Consider the following 23,171-nt stretch of genomic DNA (forward strand, 5'->3'; position numbering starts at 1 on the left):
TTAATTTTACTACAACTACTGATGCTGGTGGTGGAATTTCAGTTGCTTTTTTTTGCGAGGTTAATAGGTCTAAAATTTTACTTTTGTTTGATGACTAGTGGTTTGAATTTTCGCTGCCTGTTATATTGCTTGTATACTTTGCCTGTTTGTGTCACTGTCCTTTTGGATTGGAGTCATACTGTTTTTTTTTGTTTATTTTAACTTACCTGTATAAAACATTGTATTCAAAACTAGTTATTGTTGGTCAGATTTAATACAAATGTTTTTCCTAATCTGTTTTCCTCTCCTGTGACGTTATCTAGCATGCTTTGCAGTGGGTCCAGAGTTGTCTGGGGGTCAAGTTTCAGTAGCCCTGGACCAGCTGGACTAAATTTGATCAGCAGTCAAATTGTTGCTAAGAGCTATGCACATGGTGCTGTATTTGGGGTAGCTTTTATGAGAAAATAGAAATTAAGATGAAAACTAATTGCCTTTTTTTGGTGTGCTCAGAACATTAACCAGGTGGTATTTGTTGGAAATTTCTTGAGAATTAATACGATCGCCATGCGGCTTTTGGCGTATGCTTTGGATTATTGGTCCAAGGGGCAGTTGAAAGCACTTTTTTCGGAACACGAGGTAAGCGGACTTGTTCCTTGTGATATATTATGTACACAGAGGGCTTGTGGGTCACACTGTCATGGAACTTGAGGTAGAGGGTGGAGGTGAAATGGGCTGCAGTGTTCCTTTTGTTTTTTGTTTTTTTGAGACGGAGTCTCGCTCTGTCACCTAGGCTGGAGTGCGTGGCACAGTCTTGGGGCTCACTGCAGCCTCCGCCTCCTGGGTTCAAGCAGTCCTCCCACCTCAGTCTCTTAAGTAGCTGGGATTACAAGTGTGCGCCACCACACCCTGCTAATTTTTGTACTTTCAGTAGAAATGGGGTTTCACCATGTTGGCCAAGCTGGTCTGGTCTCAAACTCCTGACCTTAAGTGATCTGCCAGCCTCAGCCTCCCAAAGTTCCAGGATTACAGGTGTGAACCACTGTGCCTGAACTTTTTTGGTAGTTTAATTTCGTAACATTTGAAAGCTGTTTCTTCCCTGATACTAATGCAAGGTAAATTTTGGGTTAATTTAATTGTAAGCTTAAGGAATTTTAGAGAAAAACCCTTGATGAACATTCCCCTATATTTCTGATGCCATATTTTTGTCTGAACTATCCTTTATATTTTTTGTATTGCACTGACTGTGCCATTACTCTGGGTTCTGGTTTTTTCATTTTTTTCAGTGCCAGTTTTTATATATTGTTGTAATTCTTGTGCCAGTTATTTAAGATGCATGTTGTAAAAATGAATAGATGAGTAAACCTCTCAGACTAGAACCATACTATCATAAGAACTTAAGTACAATTGTAGACAGGCTGGAAATGATGAAATGGAAAAGAATCAAATTGCTCAACCTCATAGCCTGTCTTGGAAAGCACTCTCATTTTTCCTATTTGGGGAAAAAGAAGCAGAGGTATGGAAAGGCGTGTAGGGGTTCTTTCTTCCCTTCTTGGTTGTGGCAGTTGAACGATTCTTTCAACTGTTCTTGCATTTTAGATACTGTTATTATGAACATTTTTCAGAATTGTATTGCATATTTAGTTTAACAGTCTATATGAATTAAAGGAAATCAAAGTCCAGATAATAGCACAGATTTGAAGTGCTAGAGATTACTTTTTCCTTTAAAGTTACTTTAAGTTTTTCTTTTTAAATTGCTTTAGTTCATAGTTGAAGTCCAAAGTACACAAATCCCCATATCAAAAAGCTTAAAATTGAAGTCATCTAACTTAGTTTTAAAATTCTAACATTACTGTATTTGTAAACCAGCACCGAATTGCCATTAAGTTTCTTATAGTTCATAATGTTTCTGTATACATCTTTTTTTGTGATCTGACTTATTTTATTTTGCTTTATATTAGAATTTTTAAAACTCGAATGTTAGATCTTTTTCTGCTTTATTTCTGCCTCTTGTTTAACCTTTTCCTAGGTAGAACATGGAGATTACTTTTTTAAGTTAACCTTAAAAAAAAAATAGGCTGGGTGCGGTGGCTCACGTCTGTAATCCCAGCACTTTGGGAGGCTGAGATGGGCAGATCACCTAAGGTCAGGAGACCAGCCTGGCCAACCATGGTCAACATGGCAAAACCCTGTCTGTACTAAAAATACATAAATTAGCTGGGCGCAATGGCGGGCGCCTATAATCCCCAGCTACTCGGGAGGCTGAGACAGGAGAATCTCTTGAATCTGGGAGGCGGAGGTTGCAGTGAGCTGAGATCGCACCACTGTACTACAGCCTGGGCAACAGAACGAGACTCTGTCACAAAAACAAACAACAACAACAAAACAAACAAAAACACCAAACAGGCCAGGCGCAGTGGCTCACGCCTGTAATCCCAGCACTTTGGGAGGCCGAGGTGGGTGGATCACGAGGTCAGGAGTTCAAGACCAGCCTGACCAACATGGAGAAGCCCTGTCTCTACGAAAAATACAAAAATTAGCTGGACGTGGTGGCACATACCTGTAATCCCAGCTACTTGGGAGGCTGAGGTGGGAAAATCTCTTGAACCCGGGAGGCAGAGGTTGCGGTGAGCCGAGATCGCACCACTGCACTCCAGCCTGGGCAACAAGAGCGAAACTCCATCTCAAAACAAAAAACAAAACACCAAACCGATACCGTCATAATAGTTATAAGCCTTCGTGAAATTCTCGGTTGCATTTTGTCCTTATTGCTCGCTGACTTTGTTTTTCCCACTGGTTAGCTTTGCTGGTCCATTTGTCCCTGTGTTTTCCATTTGCATTCAGGCCTTTGACTCTTGTGTGCATCTCTGCCCTTGTGGAACTTTGATTATTATTTTATTTTATTTTTTTATGTAAGTTCTAGGGTACATGTGCACGACGCGCAGGTTTGTTACATATGTATACATGTGCCATGTTGGTGTGTTGCACCCATTAACTCGTCATTTACATTAGGTATATCTCCTAATGCTTTCCCTCCCCCCTCCCCACCCCATGGCAGGCCCTGGTGTGGGATGTTCCCCTTCCTGTGTCCAAGTGTTCTCATTGTTCAGTTCGGAACTTTGATTATTTTAGCCTCTCTGAGCCTTGAAATATTTTCTTGCCCTCACATTGAAGTCACTTTAACTTTTGTTGTGAAAGCTTCGTATAGATTCTCTCAAGCCTTTCCTCTTTGATCCTTTATTCTCATCTTAGCACGTTGTAGTTTATAACCACCTGTTTCTGTCTTGATAGTAGCATCCTAGTCTTCAGTGGACCCCCCTCTCTCTCTCTCTCTCTCCATATATATATATATATATATATATATATATATATATATATATATAATGGTTAACTGTATCTTCTATATTTTTATTATAAAATAAAAGGTACAGAAAGCTGCCTAAAACAAACTGTATAGTGAACTATTAAGACAAACAGCCTTGCCTCTGTATTTCAGCTGTGCCTTGTCCTGTAGCTGCTGGCCGCCTCACATCACAGATTGGTGTGGCTGCCTTTATTTTATTTATACACACCAAAACCAAAGATGGTCAATATGCCTTTCTTTTGTTTTTGTTTTTTGAGATGGGGTCTTACTCTGTCAGCCAGGCTGGAGTGCAGTGGCGCAGTCTCGGCTCACTTTAACTTCTGCCTCCTGGGTTCAAGTGATTCTCTTGTCTAAGCCTCCTGAGTAGCTGGGACTACAGGCACGTGCCACCGCACCTGGCTAATTTTTGTATTTTTAGTAGAGACACGGGGTTTGCCATATTGGCCAGGCTGGTCTTGAGCTCCAGACCCCAAGTGATCCACCTGCCTTGGCCTCCCGAAGTGCTGGGTTATACCTGTGAGCCACTGCGCCCAGCCAATATGCCTTTCTTTTAAATTGCCAACTAGAGTGTGACAAGAAAGCCTTTGGCCTCTCGTTTGATCACGTTTCTTGAAGAAGATTTTCGTGAAAGATAGAGTGGTAGTTATTTATGTTTCAGAGACTTTTAAAAAATCCATACACAAGTCTTTCAGGATCTTCTCATTCCTTTTTTAGTTATTTCTTTTAAAAAGTAGTCTGATACCTTACCTTACAGGTTGGAGACCCTGATGGATTCTGCATCGTTTTAGGATTTGCCTCTGATTCTTGCTAGTGTTCTCTTTTCTGTTATTATGGGGTTTGCCCCGTTTTCTCTAATGTGCTATTCCTGTGTTTTGGTTTTGAGTTCTTGGTTGCATATGACCTGACTGCTTGCTTCTGGAAACAGTACAGTGCTTGTCGTCTCTCAGCTGCTGCTTCTGTGTCTCAGGAGGGCTGAGGGCTGCCCTCCCTCAGGAGCCTCTGTGCTTCCTCAGGCTTTGCTCTTTGTTCTGTACCTCTCTTCACGTTACCTTTGGGTGGTGGTTTTCATTCCTGTGCCGCCTGTTTCTGGGCCAGTGATCCAGGTGTCTGGTGACCACCCGGGCACAGCTGCTTGGCTGCTGTGGGCACCTCAGCTTCCCATGTCCTGTAGGGAACTCACCCACCGGCCTTGCTCTCCACATCTCTTACTCCTGTGTCCCCTTTCTCGGGGATGCTGCCCCCTCCTGCTGTCCTGTCCTCTGTTAGGGGTGAATCTTGAATCCATCTTATCTCTTACTCTCCCTCCCTCTCCCAGCTCAGTCGGGCTCTCACCCTCTGTAACCCACCCCACAACTTCACCTGTTTCATTGCACTTCACATCCGACCTCACCTTCATTCCTTAGTTGTCTGGAAATGCTCCAGGCCTCTGCTGCTTCTCACCTCATTCCCCAGAAACAGTCAGGTTCTGTCTCTTGCCAGAGGTAACTGAGCTGCTGCTGGCCTCATAGCTCCTGTCGCCCTCACTGCGGGTTTGGTTTTGCTCTTATCATAGTGGTCTGAAGTGCTTGGATAGTCTAGGACATCCAGCCCCCTCCCCAGACAGGGACTTCTTAGGGCGTCTCTGCTCCCAGGCTGGCCTTGGCCCTTCTGGGGTGCTCAGGAAATGGGTATGCTGTGTGAAGGGCAGTGTTGGCTTTAACACTAGACATCATGTGTAAGGTGATTTGAATAAGTCTAAGGAAAATTGCACTTATTTTTGGTGTATTTTCTTTCAGGGTTATTTTGGAGCTGTTGGAGCACTCCTTGAGCTGTTGAAGATCCCGTGATCATTACCTGGGGAGGGGTTCCTGAAACCTTCCACAATGGGATCTGTGGACTTTCATTTTTTTAAGAGACTTAACTCAATTTCATGACTGTACTACCTGAAACAAAGTGAGAAAGGACACGTGTATTTTTCTAAGTCATCAAGATAAATCCTTAAGAATTCAGTCTAAACTAGCAACCAGGAAGGAAAAATATATTAAAAACAACAAAAAAGTGGCCCATGTCCAGGCAGTGTGAGGATTTGCTGTATATAAGTTGCCTGCTTTGTATTTTTGAAATCTCTGCATCACTCATTGGAGGTGCTTCCGAAGAGAGCTGCTCTGTGTTCAGTTGACTGTGGTTTTGTGTCCTGTTTGAACTTGCTGAATGTAAGGCAGGCTACTATGTGTTATAATCTAATCACAATTTGTCAATATGGTCTTGGCAATCATCTGTGCATTACTCTGGTTTGCATTAAGCCTGTGTGTGAACTTACTGTAAAACATGTTTTATTTCAAGGTTCTGCAAAATTAATTGGGCAGGTTAATTGTGTACCTGAAACTTAACAAGCAGTTTTTGGAAGGGCAGTTCCACGTTACTTTACACTAAATCCCGGGAATGAATGTCTGGAGAGACAGGGCTTCTTTTCTTGGCAGAATTTCCTTGGGTAGTGGGAGGACTGTTCTGATGCAAGTGGGTACACTGGCAGAAGCAGCACTATCTGGAGGACTAACATGAGTCAGCAGGGCCACTAGAATCGACACCCCCTCAGGGGATCAGGGAGAATCTGGTTTTTCTTTCAGGCTAAGTAGAAAAGGAAGAACTGAAGTGTCTGTCAAAGAACTCATGGGGAGTGGGGGGTCCTTCAGGTCACTGTGGCACTTGGGAGGTGAGGCTCAGAAGACTGCCTGAGGAGAGTGCCAGGCTGCAGGTGCTCTTGGTAGGGGCTGAAGCTTTTCTTTCTGCTGTGCAGAATAATTTCAAAAGCCTTTCCCAAGGAGAGAATGCACCTTTTGTATCTGAGGTCTTAAGTGGTGCCCATATTGCTGTTGAAGGCAAGGATGGGCCTGTACAAAGCAGCCTTGGACCAGGAGGGAAAACCCCAAGGCTCTGCAGCCTCCCCGCTCCCCTCCGTTTAAGGCTGTGGTCAGGGAGGGATGGGCAGGGTGCCAGCCGCATGGAGGCAGCAGAGACACCCGTGTTCTAGCTGGGGCAAGGGGAACTGATATGTGGGCTGTGGGCTGTTCCACTAGGCATGGCCACCTCTGCACATGGGCCTTGGCACTTAGGAGATATGGGTGCTGCTGCATTGGGACCTTGTGTGGGTGCAGAGCAGGATGGCTGCTGCGTGGAGGGTAATTTTGTCCCCTGGACAGTGATTGGTGACCCTCTTCCCTGCTGCTGCTGTTTGCAGGCTCCTGGCCTATACTACCTCTGACACCCTGATCGTGAGTTCCTCTGCCCTCCTCTGCTGCCAGCAGCGCTCTTGGTGGCCTCACCCTCCTCCAGTACCCAGGCACCAAAGATGGCACCACCATCCTCCTGCTTGTACCACAGGGTGCTGCTCCCTGGGCCAACTCCTGTGAACTTGCTCACTTCCCATGGAGACCGAGGCCAGGGCCTGCCCCTCTGAGGCCCCTGTTTTGTGGTCCTGCTGCCTCTGCTGTGCTGCATTCAGGAGGTTGTCCACTGCTCGACGTGGGTCATCATGCAGCCCTTGCTGTTCCCACAATTTAACAGAAAAGGAAACTGAAACCCAGATGAGTAAGCCTGCCCAAGGTCCCTCAGCTGGAAAAGAGCAGAGCTGGACTCAAACCCGGACTGTCTGTCTCTGGTGCCTGAGTTGGGAAGACGCTGTTGATGTCCCCTTCTGCCTCGCTTTGAGCTTCCTCCTCCGTGGGCCCTCCCCCTACTCTAGAGAAACTAGTCCATTCCCTCATGTTCCACCGTGTGCTCAGTAAACCCTGTCACTCCACAGCAGGGTTTTTGCTTTTCAGACAGTCTCGCTGTGTCACCCAGGTGGAGTGCAGTGGTGCGATCTCAGCTCACTGCGACCTCTGCCTTCCAGGCTCAAGCAGTTCTCCTGCCTTAGCCTCCTGCGTAGCTGAGACTACAGGCATGTGCCACCATGGCCGGCTAATTTTTATATTTTTAGTAGAGATGGGGTTTCACCATGATGGCCAGGCTGGTCTCGAACTCCAGACCCCAGGTGATCCGCCTGCCTTGGCCTCCCAAAGTGCTGGGAATACAGGTGTGAGCCCCTGCGCCCGGCTCACAGCAGGGTTCTTGATAGCCACCAGTGAATCCCATGCCACCGAATCTGGCATTCATTTCACAGCCTCATCTCAGTTCTCACTCAGCAGAGCCCTCTTGCCTGTCCTGCCACCCAGGCTACTAATGTTCTGGTTCATTCTCTGCTGACAGTTAGCTGTGGCTGTCCTCAGCCTCAGTCCTGGGTCTCCCCAAGCAGTCATTAGCATCACCTTGACTGATTTCCAGGGAACACTTCAACCACCCCTTACCTCTGAGCTCCAGCCCCAAGGCACTGCCTTCTCTCTGCATTTGTTGATCTCTGTGCAGCAGTGTCCACATCCTCATCCCAGCTTACTGCCGTCTCACCACCTTCAGGTTGTGAGGTGCCCATAAACTCTGCTGTTACCATTGCCACTTCCCTGTCTTCTCAGCAGCTGTCCCTTTCAGTCTGCCCTCCACTAGTGGCCATGAAGGGGGCTGTGACCATGGTCCAGGTGAGAAAGGAAGGCCTGAACTAAGATGGGAGGTCGGTGGCCAGAATGGAGAGGGGAGAAGTGGATGGCCAGAATGGAGAGATGCTTAGAGGGCTGTGTTGGGAAGTGGTGACTGGATACAGGGGAGGGAGGAGAGATACCAAGAGGGCACCTGGGCTCATTTGTAGACTACGTGATTTTGAGACTCCAAATAAGCACTGGGTATTTGGGTTGGAGATACAGAGCTGAGAATGATATGCATGTAGGTGGGCAAAGCAAGGGGGATTTCATGAGTTCTAAGGTAGGGTGAGAAAACCGAGAGTTGAGCAGTGACGGAGGAAGCTGCAAAGAAAACGACTGCTCAGGGGGAGGCTCGCCAGGGGCCTGTGGCTCAGTGGACTGAGAGAAGAGGAGCTCTCTAGGCATCTGAATTGAGGTTGCCCACATTTGGTTTCAAGATCGTGGCTGGCCTTGATGGAAGCTGGGAAGCCACAAGGCAGAAGCTGACTTGGAGAGGTCCTAGTGAGGGGTGGTGAGGAGAGCAGCAACGGCCACACAGGAAGGCTTTGGACGTTTTTTCTCCTGACACTAGTTATTTCCAGGCCTGGGATATAGCTAGGGGCTTGGGGTGGGGGCAACTCTTTGCAGGGTGGTGTGGCCTGTGGAGGAAACAGGCTCAGTTCCACTACTTTGGCCAGGTGCAATGGCTCATGCCTGTAATCCCAGCACTTTGGAAGGCCAAGGCGGGTGGATCACCTGAGGTCAGGAGTTCAAGACCAGCCTGGACAACATGGTGAAGCCCTGTCTCTACTAAAAATACAAAAATTAGCCGGGAATGGTGGTGCGTGCCTGTAATCCCAGGTACTCGAGAGGCTGAGGCAGAGAATTGCTTGAACCTGGGAGGCAGAGGTTGCTGCAGTGAGCCGAGATTGCTGCACTGCACTCCAGCCTGGGTGACAGCAAGACTGTCTCAAAAAAAAAAAAAAAAAAAAAAAATCCACTATTTCAGGTCACCCTGGTGCTGGCGTTCATGTGGAAGACTGCTTATCTGTATCCAGCTGTTTGCAGAGCTCAGGGAGGCCAGGGGGCTTCAGACTCCACTGTACTCTGCATTCCAGGATTCTCTGTTCTCTGGCTGTGGTGGCCTGACACACTCTTCACCACTGACCCCACCCCCGCTTGCACACCATGCCACAGGAAGGGCAGGAGCTTCCATCACAATCACTCAGTACTAGTTACCAGCTCTGAAAGAATCACTCACCTTGAGTTTCCAAGTCTTGCTGAAGGTGCTTGCATAAGTGGCACATGGATGTTCCCTCTGTTCACAGGCATATGCACAACACTAAGTATTTTTCAAAATTTGCTTTTATTTACACGTTTGAGTCAATTACATGCATGTTTTATTTTTGAAGAGTGATTAGCAAAATGCATTAAAATTTTAAAATAGCAATTAAATATACAAAAATATAGCTTACAAAAAACTGCGAATGTTTAAAAATATTCTGCTGCAGAATTTTTAGTGTACAAACACGTCTATGAAACCTGAGGTTCAGCATTTCATAAACCTTTTTTTGAGGGAGTTACACAATACCTAGTGAGGAAACCCGAGGGCCAAACTACAAGACGAAAAAGTGCCCCGTTCCTGGCAATGATGTCAAAAGACCAAGAGGCGATAGTTACCAGCAACACTCTAGGAAGACCAGCTGTCACCAGAAGGGAGTTCCTAACACTTGCCACACCTGCTCCCCCGACCCCCCCGCCCTAGTGGGGGCCTGGGAGGGAAGGGCAGATGGAGAGGAACGGTGTGCAGTGGGCGCGAGATGCAGATCCACCAGACTTGGGACTGGCAAAGGGAGCTGAGAAGAGTTCCCCCAAAGCACAAACAAGTCTGCTGACACTGGTGGGGCCCTTATAGTCACAGAAGTAAGGACTGGATGGTAAGCCAAAGGTGCTGACGCTTGGTCAGAAAGTGGAGTACATCTTTGCATCTTGTAACAATTTGGGCTCTATAGCTGAACTGGCAAAGTAAGGTTTACTGAACAAGCCCCTCTTTTTCTTCTGATATCCCCACTCAAATGGAAGCACATTCCCCAGCACATGGGGATCCCTTATTAATCTTTACTAACCGTGACCCAGCATTTTCCAGTTATCAACTGGATATTTAGGCATGAATCTGGACATGTCCATCTCCTTAAATCTAACAGCTACAGGAAAAGACACACCCAGGGCCAGAGATTCTACAAGTGCCAGAAGAGTGGAGGTGATAGAGAATTTTTTCTCAAGTTTTGGGTTAGGGCACCAGTTGCAATTTTAATCCAGGGGAGGATCTGGGCTGCTGCTGTAGGGGGCAAGTACACCAGGGAGGTGGGTGTGGACAGAGGCACTGGGCAGCTGCTGGGAAGCGAGGCACAAGTCTGTGCCCCTACTCCCAGGGCTGCCTGGAGGAGGCAGCTCTAACTTTCATCAGTGGGGACAAAAATGAACTTAAACTAAAAAAATTATTGGCCGGGCGCAGTGGCTCACGCCTGTAATCCCAGCACTTTGGGAGGTCAAGGCGGGTGCATCACGAGGTCAGGAGATCGAGACCATCCTGGCTAACACGCTGAAACTCCGTCTGTACTAAAAATACAAAAAATTAGCCGAGCATGGTGGCGGGCACCTGTTGTCCCAGCTCCCGAGGCGGGAGAATGGCGTGAACCTGGGAGGCGGAGCTTGCAGTGGGCCAAGATCGTGCCACTGCACTCCAGCCTGGGTGACAGAGCGAGACTCCGTCTCAAAAAAAAAAAAAAAAAAAAAAAAAAAAAAAAAAATTGGTGGGGTAATTTCTGTTGTCAAATGGAAAACAAGGCATAAAGGGAAAATTCTGTAGGAAGCATTTTCTTTTCTTGTGTGTTTGAGACGGAGTCTCGCTCTGTTGCCCAGGCTGGAGTACAGTGGGGATCTTGGCTCACTGCAACTTCTGCCTCCCGGGTTCAATCAATTCTCCTGTCCCAGCCTCCTGAGTGGCTGGGATTACTGGCATGCATCACCACACCCGGCAAATTTTTGTATTTTTAGTAGAGGGGGGTTTCACCATATTGGTCAGGCTGGTCTTGAACTCCTGACCTAAGGTGATCCGCCTGCCTCGGCCTCCCAAAGTGCTGGGATGTTGGGATTACAGGCGTGAGCCACCGCGCCCGACCAGAAGCATTTTCTTTTCAAAGTGTGTGCATAGAGTGAGGAGGCCAGCTTGGGCAACATAGTGAGTTGAGACCTGTCTCTACAAAAAAAATACGAAAATTAGCCAGGTGTGCTGGTGTGCACCTGTAGACGCAGCTACAGACTGAGGCGGGAGGATCACTTGAGTCCAGGAAGTTGAGGCTGCAGTGAGCTACAATGGTGCCACTGCACTCCAGTCTGGGTGACAACAAGACCCTGTCTCAACAACAACGAAAAGTTGGGAGGGAAAGGGAGCAGCTCCATGAACTGACGCTGGACATTCAGGCATATCCACAGTTAAACATGAGACTCACTGTGCACTTGCTCAGTAGCTAAGATGTCTGCCCTACAAAATAGAAGCCTTCAGTTGCTGCTGCTCAAACTCCTGCATCAAAGACACAAGAGCTTGCCTAAGTGACCACAACAGTTGTAGCCACACATCACCACTGGTCCTCACTTGGAACTGGCCAAGGTACGGGAGGGGCCAGCAGCTGTCCAGGCACCTGCAGAGGCTGCTCAGAGCTGGAGAGGCCTGTGCCACTGCTGTCAGCTACAGAGCCTGATCTTGAGCATCCTGTCGCAGATAGAAAGTCAATCAGAAAAATCTGGTTGTGCTCTTGGATTAGCTGGGCATTTGGGGTAAGGGAGGGACTGCAGATTCTGATTTGTACAGAAAACTAAAATTTCAGTATGTTGCAATAAAATGAAAATATGTCTTACTCAACAGGAGTGTGATTGCAAAAACATCCCCCAATTCTGGGTTCACATTTTGTATTCTGATTTCTGGGATGGCTCTTCCCACATTAGTAGGAGCGTTCCTTGAATACACTTGTCTGGTATCACATGAGTAGAAAAGGAGAAAAATTATATAGACACACATACACGTGTGTACATGCATAAATGATCTCTGGAAGGATACCCAAGGAACAAACCAATAGTAGGTATTCATGGAGTGAGGAGCGGAGCTTGCTAGGCATCAGGAACTCAAGAAAGGCTTTTAACTACTTTATGATTTGTGAACCACATGAATGGATTACCTATTCAAAACATTAAGAAAGAAATATTCAGCACTGAACAACCAAGTCAGAGTTCACTGTGGGCAAAGGCAGAGATGACCAAGGAAGAAAGGGGCCAGGTGAACCTGGGCCTCAGGGAAAGCCCCTACAGCTCAGGAAGCTTTTTGGCTGATGTTCTATTCCTATCATGATGGCAGAAGAGCCCATGTAACCCAGATGGTGTTATGTCGTATCAGCAGCCCCCATGACACCAGGCCTGCTGCCCACCAGGCTCTGGGCGCCAGCTAACCCCCACAAGAGGTGCCAGGGACGTTATTACAATCCCTGGGTGGTAGCTAAGGAAGCGACTGAGAGGCTAACCTGCAGAAAGGCCCAAGGCTAGTGAGTGACAAGAGGTGATTCCATCACTCTCTGCCTGGAGCTCTGGGGATACTGCCCTGGATGTATCTGGATGTATTTCATAATGCCCAAAAAGCCTCTGAGAAAAATAATTCCTAGTTGTTCAAGGTAGCTTAGAGCGGGATCAGGCCAGGGAGATGACATGAGTTTGAAGTGGGGTTGTGGAAAAGGACGAGGCCCGAGGCTATTTCTCTGATGGATCCAAGGGGCTTGGCACTGGGGAAAAGGATCTTCTTGTCAAGAACAGGGCATCCGGCAATGGTGGGAGGTCCCCTGTATCCCTCAGCTCAGACCTTCCCAGGGGCCACCTGCCCCTATTTGGCCATTTCTGTCCTGCCTTCCCTGGCTAGGCAAGCACAGGCCTCAAGGACCTTATCTGCCAGGGACAGCCCTAACCAAATCACACGTGGCAAAGAAAAGCAGCAGATGTCAACTTCCTAGTGTCTGATACTGACCCAACCAGGAATCAAGTCAGGCTGGTTTTGTTCCCTGTTTCTGAAGCCAGTTGAATTCAGTTGTACCCCTAGCAACTACTAATGGTTCAGCCACCCATGGAGCCCAGTTGGGGCTGAGTGATGCTCCACTAACCCATAGCAGACCAGCAACATTCTATCTTTGAGCTGCTTAAGAAACACACAAAGGATACCAGCCAGTGGTCCAAGAGCAGACCAGAATCCCCACGCATCTACACAGTAACAAGTCCCAGCAACTCCTGAAGATAGATGCGGAAAGGGTGACTTTACCATGGGGTTCAAGTCTGAGCCAAGAGTTATAAAGGGGTCCCTAACTCATTCTTTTTTCAAAATAAATAATTAAAAAAAAGGATTGTCTTTCAAACAAAAAACCCTGCGATTTTAATGAGAATTAAAGGAGGATGTAAATTAAAAGGCCTATTTGTCTGTACAGCAATGCAGATGCGCAGGCCCATCCTGGTGGAGGACCCAGATGCAGGGAGCAAATATTCGGGTTGTGTTGCTAAGAGTCGCAGGAACTACTGCTAGTGATACTAGGCTTGCTGCAGGAGGATGTCACGCTGAGAAAGGGAGATGACTAGGAGCAGAAAAAGTACTCTCACTGTTCCAGCTTCCAGCCCAATCCTAGCAGAATGAATGCATTTTAAAATCACTCCACATTCACATGTGCTGAGAAGGTTGTTAGTGGTCCCTCATCTGGGCAAAGCAGACCCAAGATGGTGCTGAGTGCAGAGTGCAGAGTGCAGAGCATTCTTGTGCTCTCCTCTCATGGCTGGAACTATCTGGGCTTTGCGCCCTGGTCCAGTGCTACGTATCAACCCCCTCAACATGCCTGTGGCTCTGACACGGGGGGATGAATTAACTTGCCTCTGTTCAAATATACAGACTTGGTGAGGCTGTCTTTTGTTAGTACTGATGCACAGGGACAGAAAAAGGCTGCAACTTTCAATTGGAAGAATCCTATAAAAGCTGTGAGCAGCAATAATTTGCAGTATTGATCATAGGAAGGGAAAAAACATTCTCTTTCCTATTAGAGCCCCATAACAGAGGTGACATCTGTCCCAAGGCCATTCCATGGAAAATGGTGGCTGCTGGCAATTAGTGAGGCTAGTCCAGAAGCAAGCCTCCTTCTGACATTGGTCACTAAAAACAGCTCACTATAAACGGGGTGTTTTGTGGCATTCAACTCTGTTGTGCTACAAATAGAGAATGCAAAAAGACGGTGAAAGTAGGAGTGCATAAATAGTTTTTTCATGGGTGCCAGACAGGCTAAGGCTTTCATATAAAAATATTCCTCACTTTCCTTGTCCTGTTTAGGAAGCAGTCCAGTTGGCATACCACGAATAGGTCACACATAGGAAATGGCCTGTTTTGACCAACTGGATTTGTAATTTTCCAAACCGGATTCTGTCCAGCACTTTTCTACACTAATGGAAATTTTCCTCCTCATCTGACCCCAGCCATCTGAACCAAGGACAGGTTCCCTCTCCTAAGAGGACAGAGGTTGGATTCCAGAAAAAAATCCTGGAGTCATGCCAAGAGCAGAGTAGCAAAGCTCCCTCCATCCATTCTCCATGTCACGCAGACTGTATTCCTAACGAAAAACTTCCCCCACTCACACCTGTGGGATGGAGTGGAGCAAAGCAGTTGACGAGGAATTGAGGCAGGCGCTCCTAAGATGGAGGGAGGCGGAGAGCAGGGCTGTGGAAAAGAATTTTCCATCTGACCTGCTACTTTCCATAGCTAATTTATACAATATTCACAAATCTTAATGGACTTTGAGTCATTTCTAGAAAAGTTGGACAGAAAGAGCCAAAGAGCAGCATGCATTTCTCTCCTATAAAGACACTTTCAGTTTCGGAAGTCCAAATACTGAGGCACACACCAACGGTGGACAGCCCTGCAGGAGCTTCCTGAAACTATTTACAATTCCAAGTGGATCACCAGCTTCAGAATTACACAGGGATCTTATTTGGGATAAAGTGTTAAAAAGTGAATGACAGGCTTTTTTTTTTTTTTCTTTTTCTGAAGTAGAAGAGAGATAGGGCAAGAGAGAGAAGAGATGGAAGGAGGGGAGAGGCCAAAGGGTCGGCATTCCCTTCATCCAGCCGGGCCAGGAGTATGGGCCATTCTCAAAAAGCCACTGCTCTTTGGAGCCACCCGAGAGGTTCACAGTGGCTCCCTTCTGAGGCAGTGGCAGTGGGCTCACAGCAGCGACGCTGGAACCACAGTGCACATGTGGGGATGTGGGCAGCCTCCTGGATCACTCAGGGACAGTGTGGACTCAGGGCCCGCTCCCTGCTGGGGCTCTGGACGGGCCTTACTGGTGCATAGGAGAGGGAAATGATAAGAGGAAACGGCTTCTGACTAGGCCTTTCCAAGCGCATCTCATGTTTTCAGCTTAGATGATTTGATAGCAGGTGTTGTAATCCTGAGGGGGAAATGGGTGGCGAGGAACACTGCTACTCAAAGCCAAGATGGCCTTATCAAAGGCATATAACGTGAGCCTTGTGGGCACTGCCTCACCAACCACTGGTGGCTGGTTGTGCTGGTTTTACTTGGCTCAAGGGCTGCTGGGAGGGTTTGCTGCTACAAAGGCCTGCATGGCCTACATAGAAACCCATCCATCTGCAGGTGGGGGTGTGGCTTTAAAGACCTGCTCTTAGTTCCCTTCTTTACCCTCCTGCTTGACATGGAGATGAGGCTCCAGGAGAGAGAGTGTAATGGAGTTAGTAAGAGACCCTCATGAAGTTTCCTGAGGCAAACCCGCAGGCTCATCCACTCCTCTTCTCCCGGCAGGGGGTAGTGTCAAAGTGCTTTGGTTGTCACAAGACCCAGACACCTAGGTCCCCAGTTTGGCTGGCCCAAGAGTTCTTCATGAGGCAAAAGAAGTGGCAGCTGGTGTCCTAGGTAGAGAGCAGCCAATACAGGCACCACATGTGTTCCTCCTGGCTCCACACAGACGTCGTGTCCAGCAACAGTCTGATCCTTGCGGTAAGCTATACAATGTTCTCTGCCCCGGGAAGGGGCCCCTGAGGGGGTCCACGGTCCTGCTTACTGTGCAACTGGGCCAGCTGTAGAACTGGCATGTTGCACAGGGGACACACTTTACGAACCTCCAGCCACTTAATAAGGCACCTGCAGAAGGAGACACCACAGGGGGAAGATGTCAGTCCTATGCTCATGGCACGGCTGTTCTGCTGAACATCTCCATATCTGTCACTCAGACAACGTCTGCTGTATGGTCCAAGGAACTCCCCTCCTAGGTGGTGAACGGATGTCACCCCCTGGAGAGAGGGAAGAGACAGAGAGGAGTGGGGAGAGGCCAAGGGGTCAGCAATCCCCTCCTCCTTCCAGAGCCTCCCATCTTCCACGTGTGAAGCCACAGATAGTATGTGATACTCTCAGTTACCCATGACTTCTTACAAGAACAAAATACACTGAGCAGGGATGTGAGAAGTAGGAAAACAAATTTTTCTAACAGAAATAAAGAACAAAAAATTATAAGAGGAAGAATATTAATATGTCTGCAGGAAGTGGGAGGAGAGTACCCCACACTACCATTTATATCCAGACTTGATTTTGATTTTAAATAACTATGGTTTTGATTTAAATAAGTTTTTAGGAGATGAGGCTCTCACTGGAAAGTTCCAGCTAAATAGCTGTTTATTGCTTGGGCTCCAAGTGTAGGCTCATTTTGGCTCTCTGCCCATAGTCCTGACGTGGTGGTCACGTTCCACCACTCTGCTGTCTCCTAATGTCACGCACACACACACACATCCCACCTGTAGGGTGCTGTCAGCTTTCTGCATTACAGACCAATCATGAAGCCATCAAGCTTGTCTGGCACTGCCCTAAAACCCAAAAGAAGTTGGTTGATGTGCCTCAAACTCGGGTCCCATTAAGTAATTCCACACCAATACTTACTTTCTGTGGAAGGCGTGCTTACATGGGCAAATCCCCAACTCATCTCGAGGCTTGAAGTCTTCTAGGCACACTGCACAGAGCTGAAAGACAAATGCACAACTGAAGCCAAGTGTCTGTTAAGTACCCTCCCAGGTACAAAGTAGAGTGCAGGCTCCTAAGGCTCAACCGTTTGAAGGGACTCATGAGACTCTTATCTTAAAAAAAAAAAAAAAAAGAAATGAATGAATGAATAAATGACTGAAAAGAAACAAGCCCAAATAGATGAACGTCTCCTGCTCTTCCTGTCCCATATCTTCAAGGAGGTGGGCAGATGGGAGAAGACAGAAAGCAAGAGGCAGCTGCCTTTACTTCAGTGCATCAGAAGTGTGGGACCGAGGGAGGGTTACTCTCACATCTGCCAGCTTAGCCTGCTGTCCCTTTCCTGGTGTGCCGAAAGAGCTGAGGCTCTCTGGGTTCTCCACCTTGTCAGCAGCACAGCCTGGCTCCCAAGCACTCACTGAAAGGGACCGCTCAAGCCCTGGCAATCTTTTCTCCTGTTTTTATGCACAGCTTGCAGTAACATGCTATTTATAGTTCCTGGGGCCTCCCACTTTGGCACTGTCCTTCTGTCAGTGTCTCTGTCATATAAAAAGTTACTGAAGACTCAGTTAACTCATGAACATGTGCAGATGGGACCAGGACTGCTCTAAGCCAATGATTAGTCTCCATGGCTTGGAGAGAGGCCTTTGCCATCGTACCCAGGGGCTGGGTTCCAACACTTTCCTGGGCATTCACCAGGGCCCGTGGATACCATGTGTCACCACACTGACCCATTTTACAGATGAGGAAACAGAAGCTCAGGAAAATAATGTTGCTTGAGGCCATTTAATTGGAGAGTGGCCAGGCCTGGCTGGGGACCCAGGTCTGTTGCACTGATGTGCTATTGTGCCATTTCTTTCTCCTGCCCAGTGGTTGAACTCCTTCCTTCCTACTTGCTTCCCTGTCCATTCCCAAGGATCCTGGTTCAGGCCATCACCATTTCTAGCCTGGACTGTTGATGGCTTTGCTGTTACTAGTTTCTTAACCTATAACACGTAACCCAGTCTTCTTAGATTATGTAACATGATCCAGGCAGGACATGTGGCTCTTGGTGCCCAGTGAACCATGCCATGTTGGTTTTTAAACATCCTTGCTGAGGTAGCTTTCAGGGCCTTGTGTGTATGACAGACAGGACCTTCACAGGAGGAGAATGGATAACTGTGCTCTGTTGGACTCAGCATCCCTACCAAGATGGCAGGGGAGCAGGGAGGAGAGCAGGACAGGTGGCTGGCCTTGGCTCAGACACACTAGCTGTGTGGCCTCTGCCCTCAGGATTCCTCACAGAGCTCTGTTCCTTCATCTGTACAATAAGGACATGACCTGTCCCACCCCACACAGGGCTGTCATCAGCTCAGCTTGGGGGGCAGGGTTAAGGACACAGTAAGGCAGTCTACCAATGCCAGCTGTTTTTATTGATGTCTACATTTTATAATGGAAGTACTGTTTTCAAGCCCATTTTTGTTTTCTGAAGGGAGGCTGAGAACAAGCTGTGGGTAAAGGTAAGAATCCAGCAGTTTCAGCCTAGTGGTATCTTTTTGGGTCTCAGCTTCCCACCTGTAAAGAGGGAATGATGCTCCCATCTCCTAGACTGTGTGATTGGCCCTCTGGCCTTCAACAGCCAGTTTTCCTCTCAGCCCCGCCTTCCGAAACAGGGTCAGGACTGTCCTCTGGAGATTTAGCACTGATCCTATTGAAGCACAGGTTGGATGAGTTGCTTATTTTTATTCACTTATTTTTCCAGGATCCAAAATTAGATTAGTAGCCTTTCCAAACAGGAGTTTCTTTTTTTCTTTTTGAGATGGAGTCTTGCTCTGTCGCCAGGCTGGAGTGCAGTGGTGCGATCTCGGCTCACCGCAACCTCCGCCTCCTGGGTTCAAGTGAGTCTCCTGCCTCAGACTCCCGAATAGCTGGGACTACAGGCACATGCCAACTATATCCGGCTAATTTTTTATATTTTTAGTAGAGACAGGGTTTCACCATGTTGGCCAGGATGTTCTCGATCTCTTGACCTTGTGATCCGCCTGCCTCAGCCTCCCAAAGTGTTGGGATTACAGGTGTGAGCCACTGCGCCCAGCCCCAAAATGGAGTTACTATTAATGGTATAATGTGCTATTATGTTCTGAATAAACAGATCCTAAAACTATAGCCACCTGAGAAAAAACAAGACAAACTCTGACACGTTAAATGCTAAAGGTGACCAAAGTCAATGGCAATCACAAAAAGAGAAAAGCCTCAGATGACTTCCTAGAAGCTCCCTAAGAGCCAAACTCATTTTACAACTTTCCTTTACAGATCATATTTTGCAAATAAACTTTCGTTTCCAGTATTCAATGAGATTGTTTCTCCAGTGTGACTTCCCATCACCATTAAAAAACTGAGATACAATTAATCTACTACAATATTCACTCCTTTAAGTAATAGTACAATTCAGCAGTTTTTAGGTATATATTTGTGCAGCCATCTTTACAATCTAATTCCAGAACATTTGCATCAAATGCCACCCACCCACCCCCCAAAACAAGCCCATATTCATAGGCAGTCACTCCCCATTCTCCCCTTTCCCCAATCTCTGGCAACCAACCACTAATCTACTTTCTTTATTGATGGATTTGTCTACTCTGGACATTTCATATAAATGGAACCATACGATATGTAATATTTCATGTCTGGCTTCTTTCCCTTAGCATAATGTCTTCAAGGTTCATCTATATTGTAACATATATCAGTACTTCACTCATTTTCATGGCTGAATAATATTCCACTCCATGTATGTGCCGCATTTTGTTTACCCATTTATCTACTGATGACCATTTGGGTTGTTTCTACCTTTTGGCTACTGTGGACAATGCTGCTATAAACACTGGTGTACAAGTATCTGGCTGAGTCCTCGTTTACATTCTTTTGGGTATGTATCAAGGAGTGGAATTGCTGGGTCATATGGTAACTCTATGTTTACCTTTTTGAGGAGCTACCAAACTGATTTCCAAAGTGGCTGCACCATTTTACGTTCCTACCAGCAGTATGTATGGGTTGTAATTTCTCCATATCATCAGCAATACTTATTCTTGTCTTTTTTACTATAGTTATCGTAATGGGTGTAAATGGGTCATTTCCTTAATGACTAATGATGCCGTGCTTATTGACCACCACATATCTTCTCTGGAGAAATGCCTATTAAGTCCTTTGTCAATTTATTAGTTGGTTTCTTTTTATTATTAAGTGGTAAGAGTTCTTTATATATTTTAGACTGAACTCCCTTATCAGATAGCCAACTAATTTTGACAAAGGTGCAAAAAGCATTTCAATGGCAGAAGGAAAGCCTTTTCAACAAATGATGTTAGAGCACTACACATTCATAGACACCAAAGACACACGCAACCTAAGCAGAAACACAACCTAAGCACAACCGAAGCACAACCTAAGCAAACAAACCAAAGGAAAAAATGGATAAACTGGACTTGATCAAATTAAAAAACCTTTGTTCTACAAAAGACCCTGTTAGAATGAAAAGACTGGGAGAAAATATTTGCAGACCTTTTTATTTTGCAGGCTTATTACTGAGTTCTAAGAGTTCTTTATACATCTTAAATACAAGACCCTTATCAGATATAAAACTTGTGAATACTTTGTCCCTGTGGGTTGCCTTCACTTTCAAGATAATGTCCTTTGAAGCACAAAAGTTTTTAATTTTTTTTTTTGAGACAGTCTTGCTCTGTCACCCAGGCTGGAGTGCACTGGTGCCATCATAGCTCACTGCAGCCTCAATCTCCTGATCTCAAGCAATCCTCCAGCTCCTCAAGCCTCAACCTCCCAAATAGCTGGGACTTACAGGCACACATCACGACACCCAACTGATTTTTTTTTTTGTAAGTAGAGATAAGGTCTCCTAGCTATGTTGCCAGGCTGGTCTTAAACTCCTGAGCTCAAGCAATCTTCTCGTCTTGGCCTCCCAACGTGTTGGGATTACAGGAGTGAGCCTCCATGGCTGGCCTGATGAAGTTTTACTATTTTTTCTTAGCTTGCTTGTGCTTTAGATGTCATATCTAATAATCCATTACCCAATCCACAGCTATGAAGATTTATACATCTATGTTTATTTCTCCTTTTTGTTTTTTAGAGACAGAGTCTTGCTATGTTGCCCAGGCTGGTCTCAAATTCCTGGACTCAAGGGAGCTTCCCCCTCAGCCCCCTGAGGAGCTGGGATTACAGGCATGTGTCATGGCACTGGGCTCACCTATGTTTATGTCTGAGAGTTTTATAATATTAGCTGATACATTTAGGTCTTTGATTAACTTTTGAGTAATCTTTGTATATAGTATGAGGTAGATGTCTAAATTTATTCTTTTGCATGTAGATATCCAGTTGTCCCAGCACCACTGATTGAAAAGACTATTCTTTTCTCACTGAATTGTCTTGGCACCCTTGTTGAAAATCAACTGACCATAAATGTTTGAATTTATTTTTGGACTTGCAGTTCTATTCCACTGATCTATATAGCTATCAATATACCTGTGTCACATGTATTAAAAACTGTAGCTTTGTATAGTAAGTTTTGAAATTCGGAAGTGTGAGTTCTCTAACTCTGTTCTTCTTTTTCAAGATTCTTTTGGCTATTCTGGATCCTTTACATTTCCATGGGAATTTCAGAATTCATCTGCTTGTCAATTTGTGCATAAAAAGGGCAGATAGGATTTTGAAAAAGATGATTTGGTAAGTACTTTGGATATTACTGCCAACTTACCAATATTACATTTTCTAACCAATGAACATGGGATGTCATCCCAATTATTTAGGTTTTATTATCTTTTCAATGTTTTATAGTTTTTGGCATATAAATCTGGGCTTCTTTTGTTAAATTTATTCCTAGGTATCTTATTTTTGATGCTATTACAAACGAAAAAAAAATTTTTTTTTTGAGGTGGAGTTTCGCTTTTGTTGCCCATGCTGGAGTACAATGGTGTGATCTCAGCTCACCACAACCTCTGCCTTCTGGGTTCAAGTGATCCTCCTGCCTCAGCCTCCTGAGTAGCTGGGGTTACAGGCATGCACCACCACACCCAGCTAATTTTGTATTTTTAGTAGAGACGGGGTTTCTCCATGTTGGTCAGGCTGGTCTCGAACTCCCGACCTCAGGTGATCCACCCGCCTCGGCCTCCCAAAGTGCTGGGATTACAAGCATGAGCTACCGCACCTGGCCACAAATGAAATTTTCTTAACTGCTAGTGTGTAGGTTTAACTAGTTTTTGTATATTGATCTTATATCTAGGAAACCTTATGAACTCATTATTAGCTCTCATAGTTTTTTTGTTTTTGAGACAGTCTCACTCAGTCACCCAGGCTGGAGTGCAATGGCATGATCTCTGCTCACTGCAACCGCTGCCTCCCAGGTTCAAGTGATTCTCCTGTCTCAGCCTCCCGAGAGCTGGAATTACAGGCACCCACCATCGTGCCTGGCTAATTTTTGTATTTTAGTAGAGACGAGGTTTCACCATGTTGGTCAGGCTAGTCTTGAACTCTTGACCTCAGGTGATCTGCTCACCTCGGCCTCCCAAAGTGCTGGGATTACAGGCATGAGCTACCGCACCCAGCCTGACTCTCAGTTTTTTTAAATTTAGTGTTCTATAATATTTATAAGGTCATGTCATCTGCAAATAGACAATTTTACATCTTTCCCATCTGAATGCCCTTTATTATCTTTTCTTAACTGCCCTGGCTAGACCCTCGAGTAACAAGTTGATAAAATTGATAAGAGCAGGAGTCCTGTCTTCTTCCTTGTCTTAGAAGGAAAACTTTGTCTTCTACCATTAAGTATAATATTAGTTGTGGGCTTTCTACAGATGCCCTTTATCAGGGTGAGTAAGTTCCCTCTATCTTTAGGTTTATTGAATGCTTTTATCACAAAAGAAAGCTGGGTTTTGTCAAAGGCTTATACTGTATCTACTGAGGTGACCATGTCTTTTCTTCCCCCACTTATTCTATTAATAAGGTGTATTACATTGACTGATCTACTTATGTTGAACCAACCTTGCATTCCTGGGATAAGTTCCATTTGATTATGGTATATAATCTTTTTTATATACTGTAGGATTTGCTTTGCTAGTATTCTGTTGAGGGTTTTTACACTTATATTCATAAGAGATACTGGTTTGGCATTTTCTTTTTTTGTAATATCTTTGTCTGGGTTTGATATCAGGGTAATACCAACCTCTTA

The 23,171-nt window shown here is 46.0% G+C and overlaps 2 protein-coding genes across 9 annotated transcripts in view; one reads left to right on the forward strand and one right to left on the reverse strand.

The window, feature by feature from the left end:
- The window catches only part of PANK2 (pantothenate kinase 2), a 44,994-nt gene extending 33,203 nt beyond the window's left edge, over positions 1–11,791 (forward strand). Inside the window, exons 6-7 of one of the 3 annotated variants that reach the window (XM_031004753.3) lie at positions 490–615; positions 5,116–5,677. In XM_031004753.3, the coding sequence (XP_030860613.2) occupies positions 490–615; positions 5,116–5,166 (177 nt within the window). In that variant the 3' untranslated portion in view covers positions 5,167–5,677. Of the gene's footprint in view, positions 1–489; positions 616–5,115 lie in introns of all 3 variants that reach the window. The other 2 variants (XM_031004754.3, XM_055372503.2) reach the window with 2 other exon arrangements.
- A 30-nt stretch (positions 11,792–11,821) lies between these two features.
- The window catches only part of RNF24 (ring finger protein 24), a 94,048-nt gene continuing 82,698 nt past the window's right edge, over positions 11,822–23,171 (reverse strand). For 5 of the 6 annotated variants that reach the window (XM_055372504.2, XM_031004756.3, XM_055372509.2 and 2 more), the window contains 2 exons: positions 16,883–16,962; positions 11,822–16,093 (listed from right to left, as the gene is read on the reverse strand). In XM_055372504.2, coding sequence (XP_055228479.1) covers positions 15,955–16,093; positions 16,883–16,962 — 219 coding nt within the window. In that variant the 3' untranslated portion in view covers positions 11,822–15,954. Of the gene's footprint in view, positions 16,094–16,740; positions 16,810–16,882; positions 16,963–23,171 lie in introns of all 6 variants that reach the window. The other variant, XM_055372508.2, reaches the window with a different exon arrangement.

The sequence above is a fragment of the Gorilla gorilla genome, chromosome 21 (assembly GCF_029281585.2).
Source record: "Gorilla gorilla gorilla isolate KB3781 chromosome 21, NHGRI_mGorGor1-v2.1_pri, whole genome shotgun sequence".
Classification (NCBI taxonomy): Eukaryota; Metazoa; Chordata; class Mammalia; order Primates; family Hominidae; genus Gorilla; species Gorilla gorilla.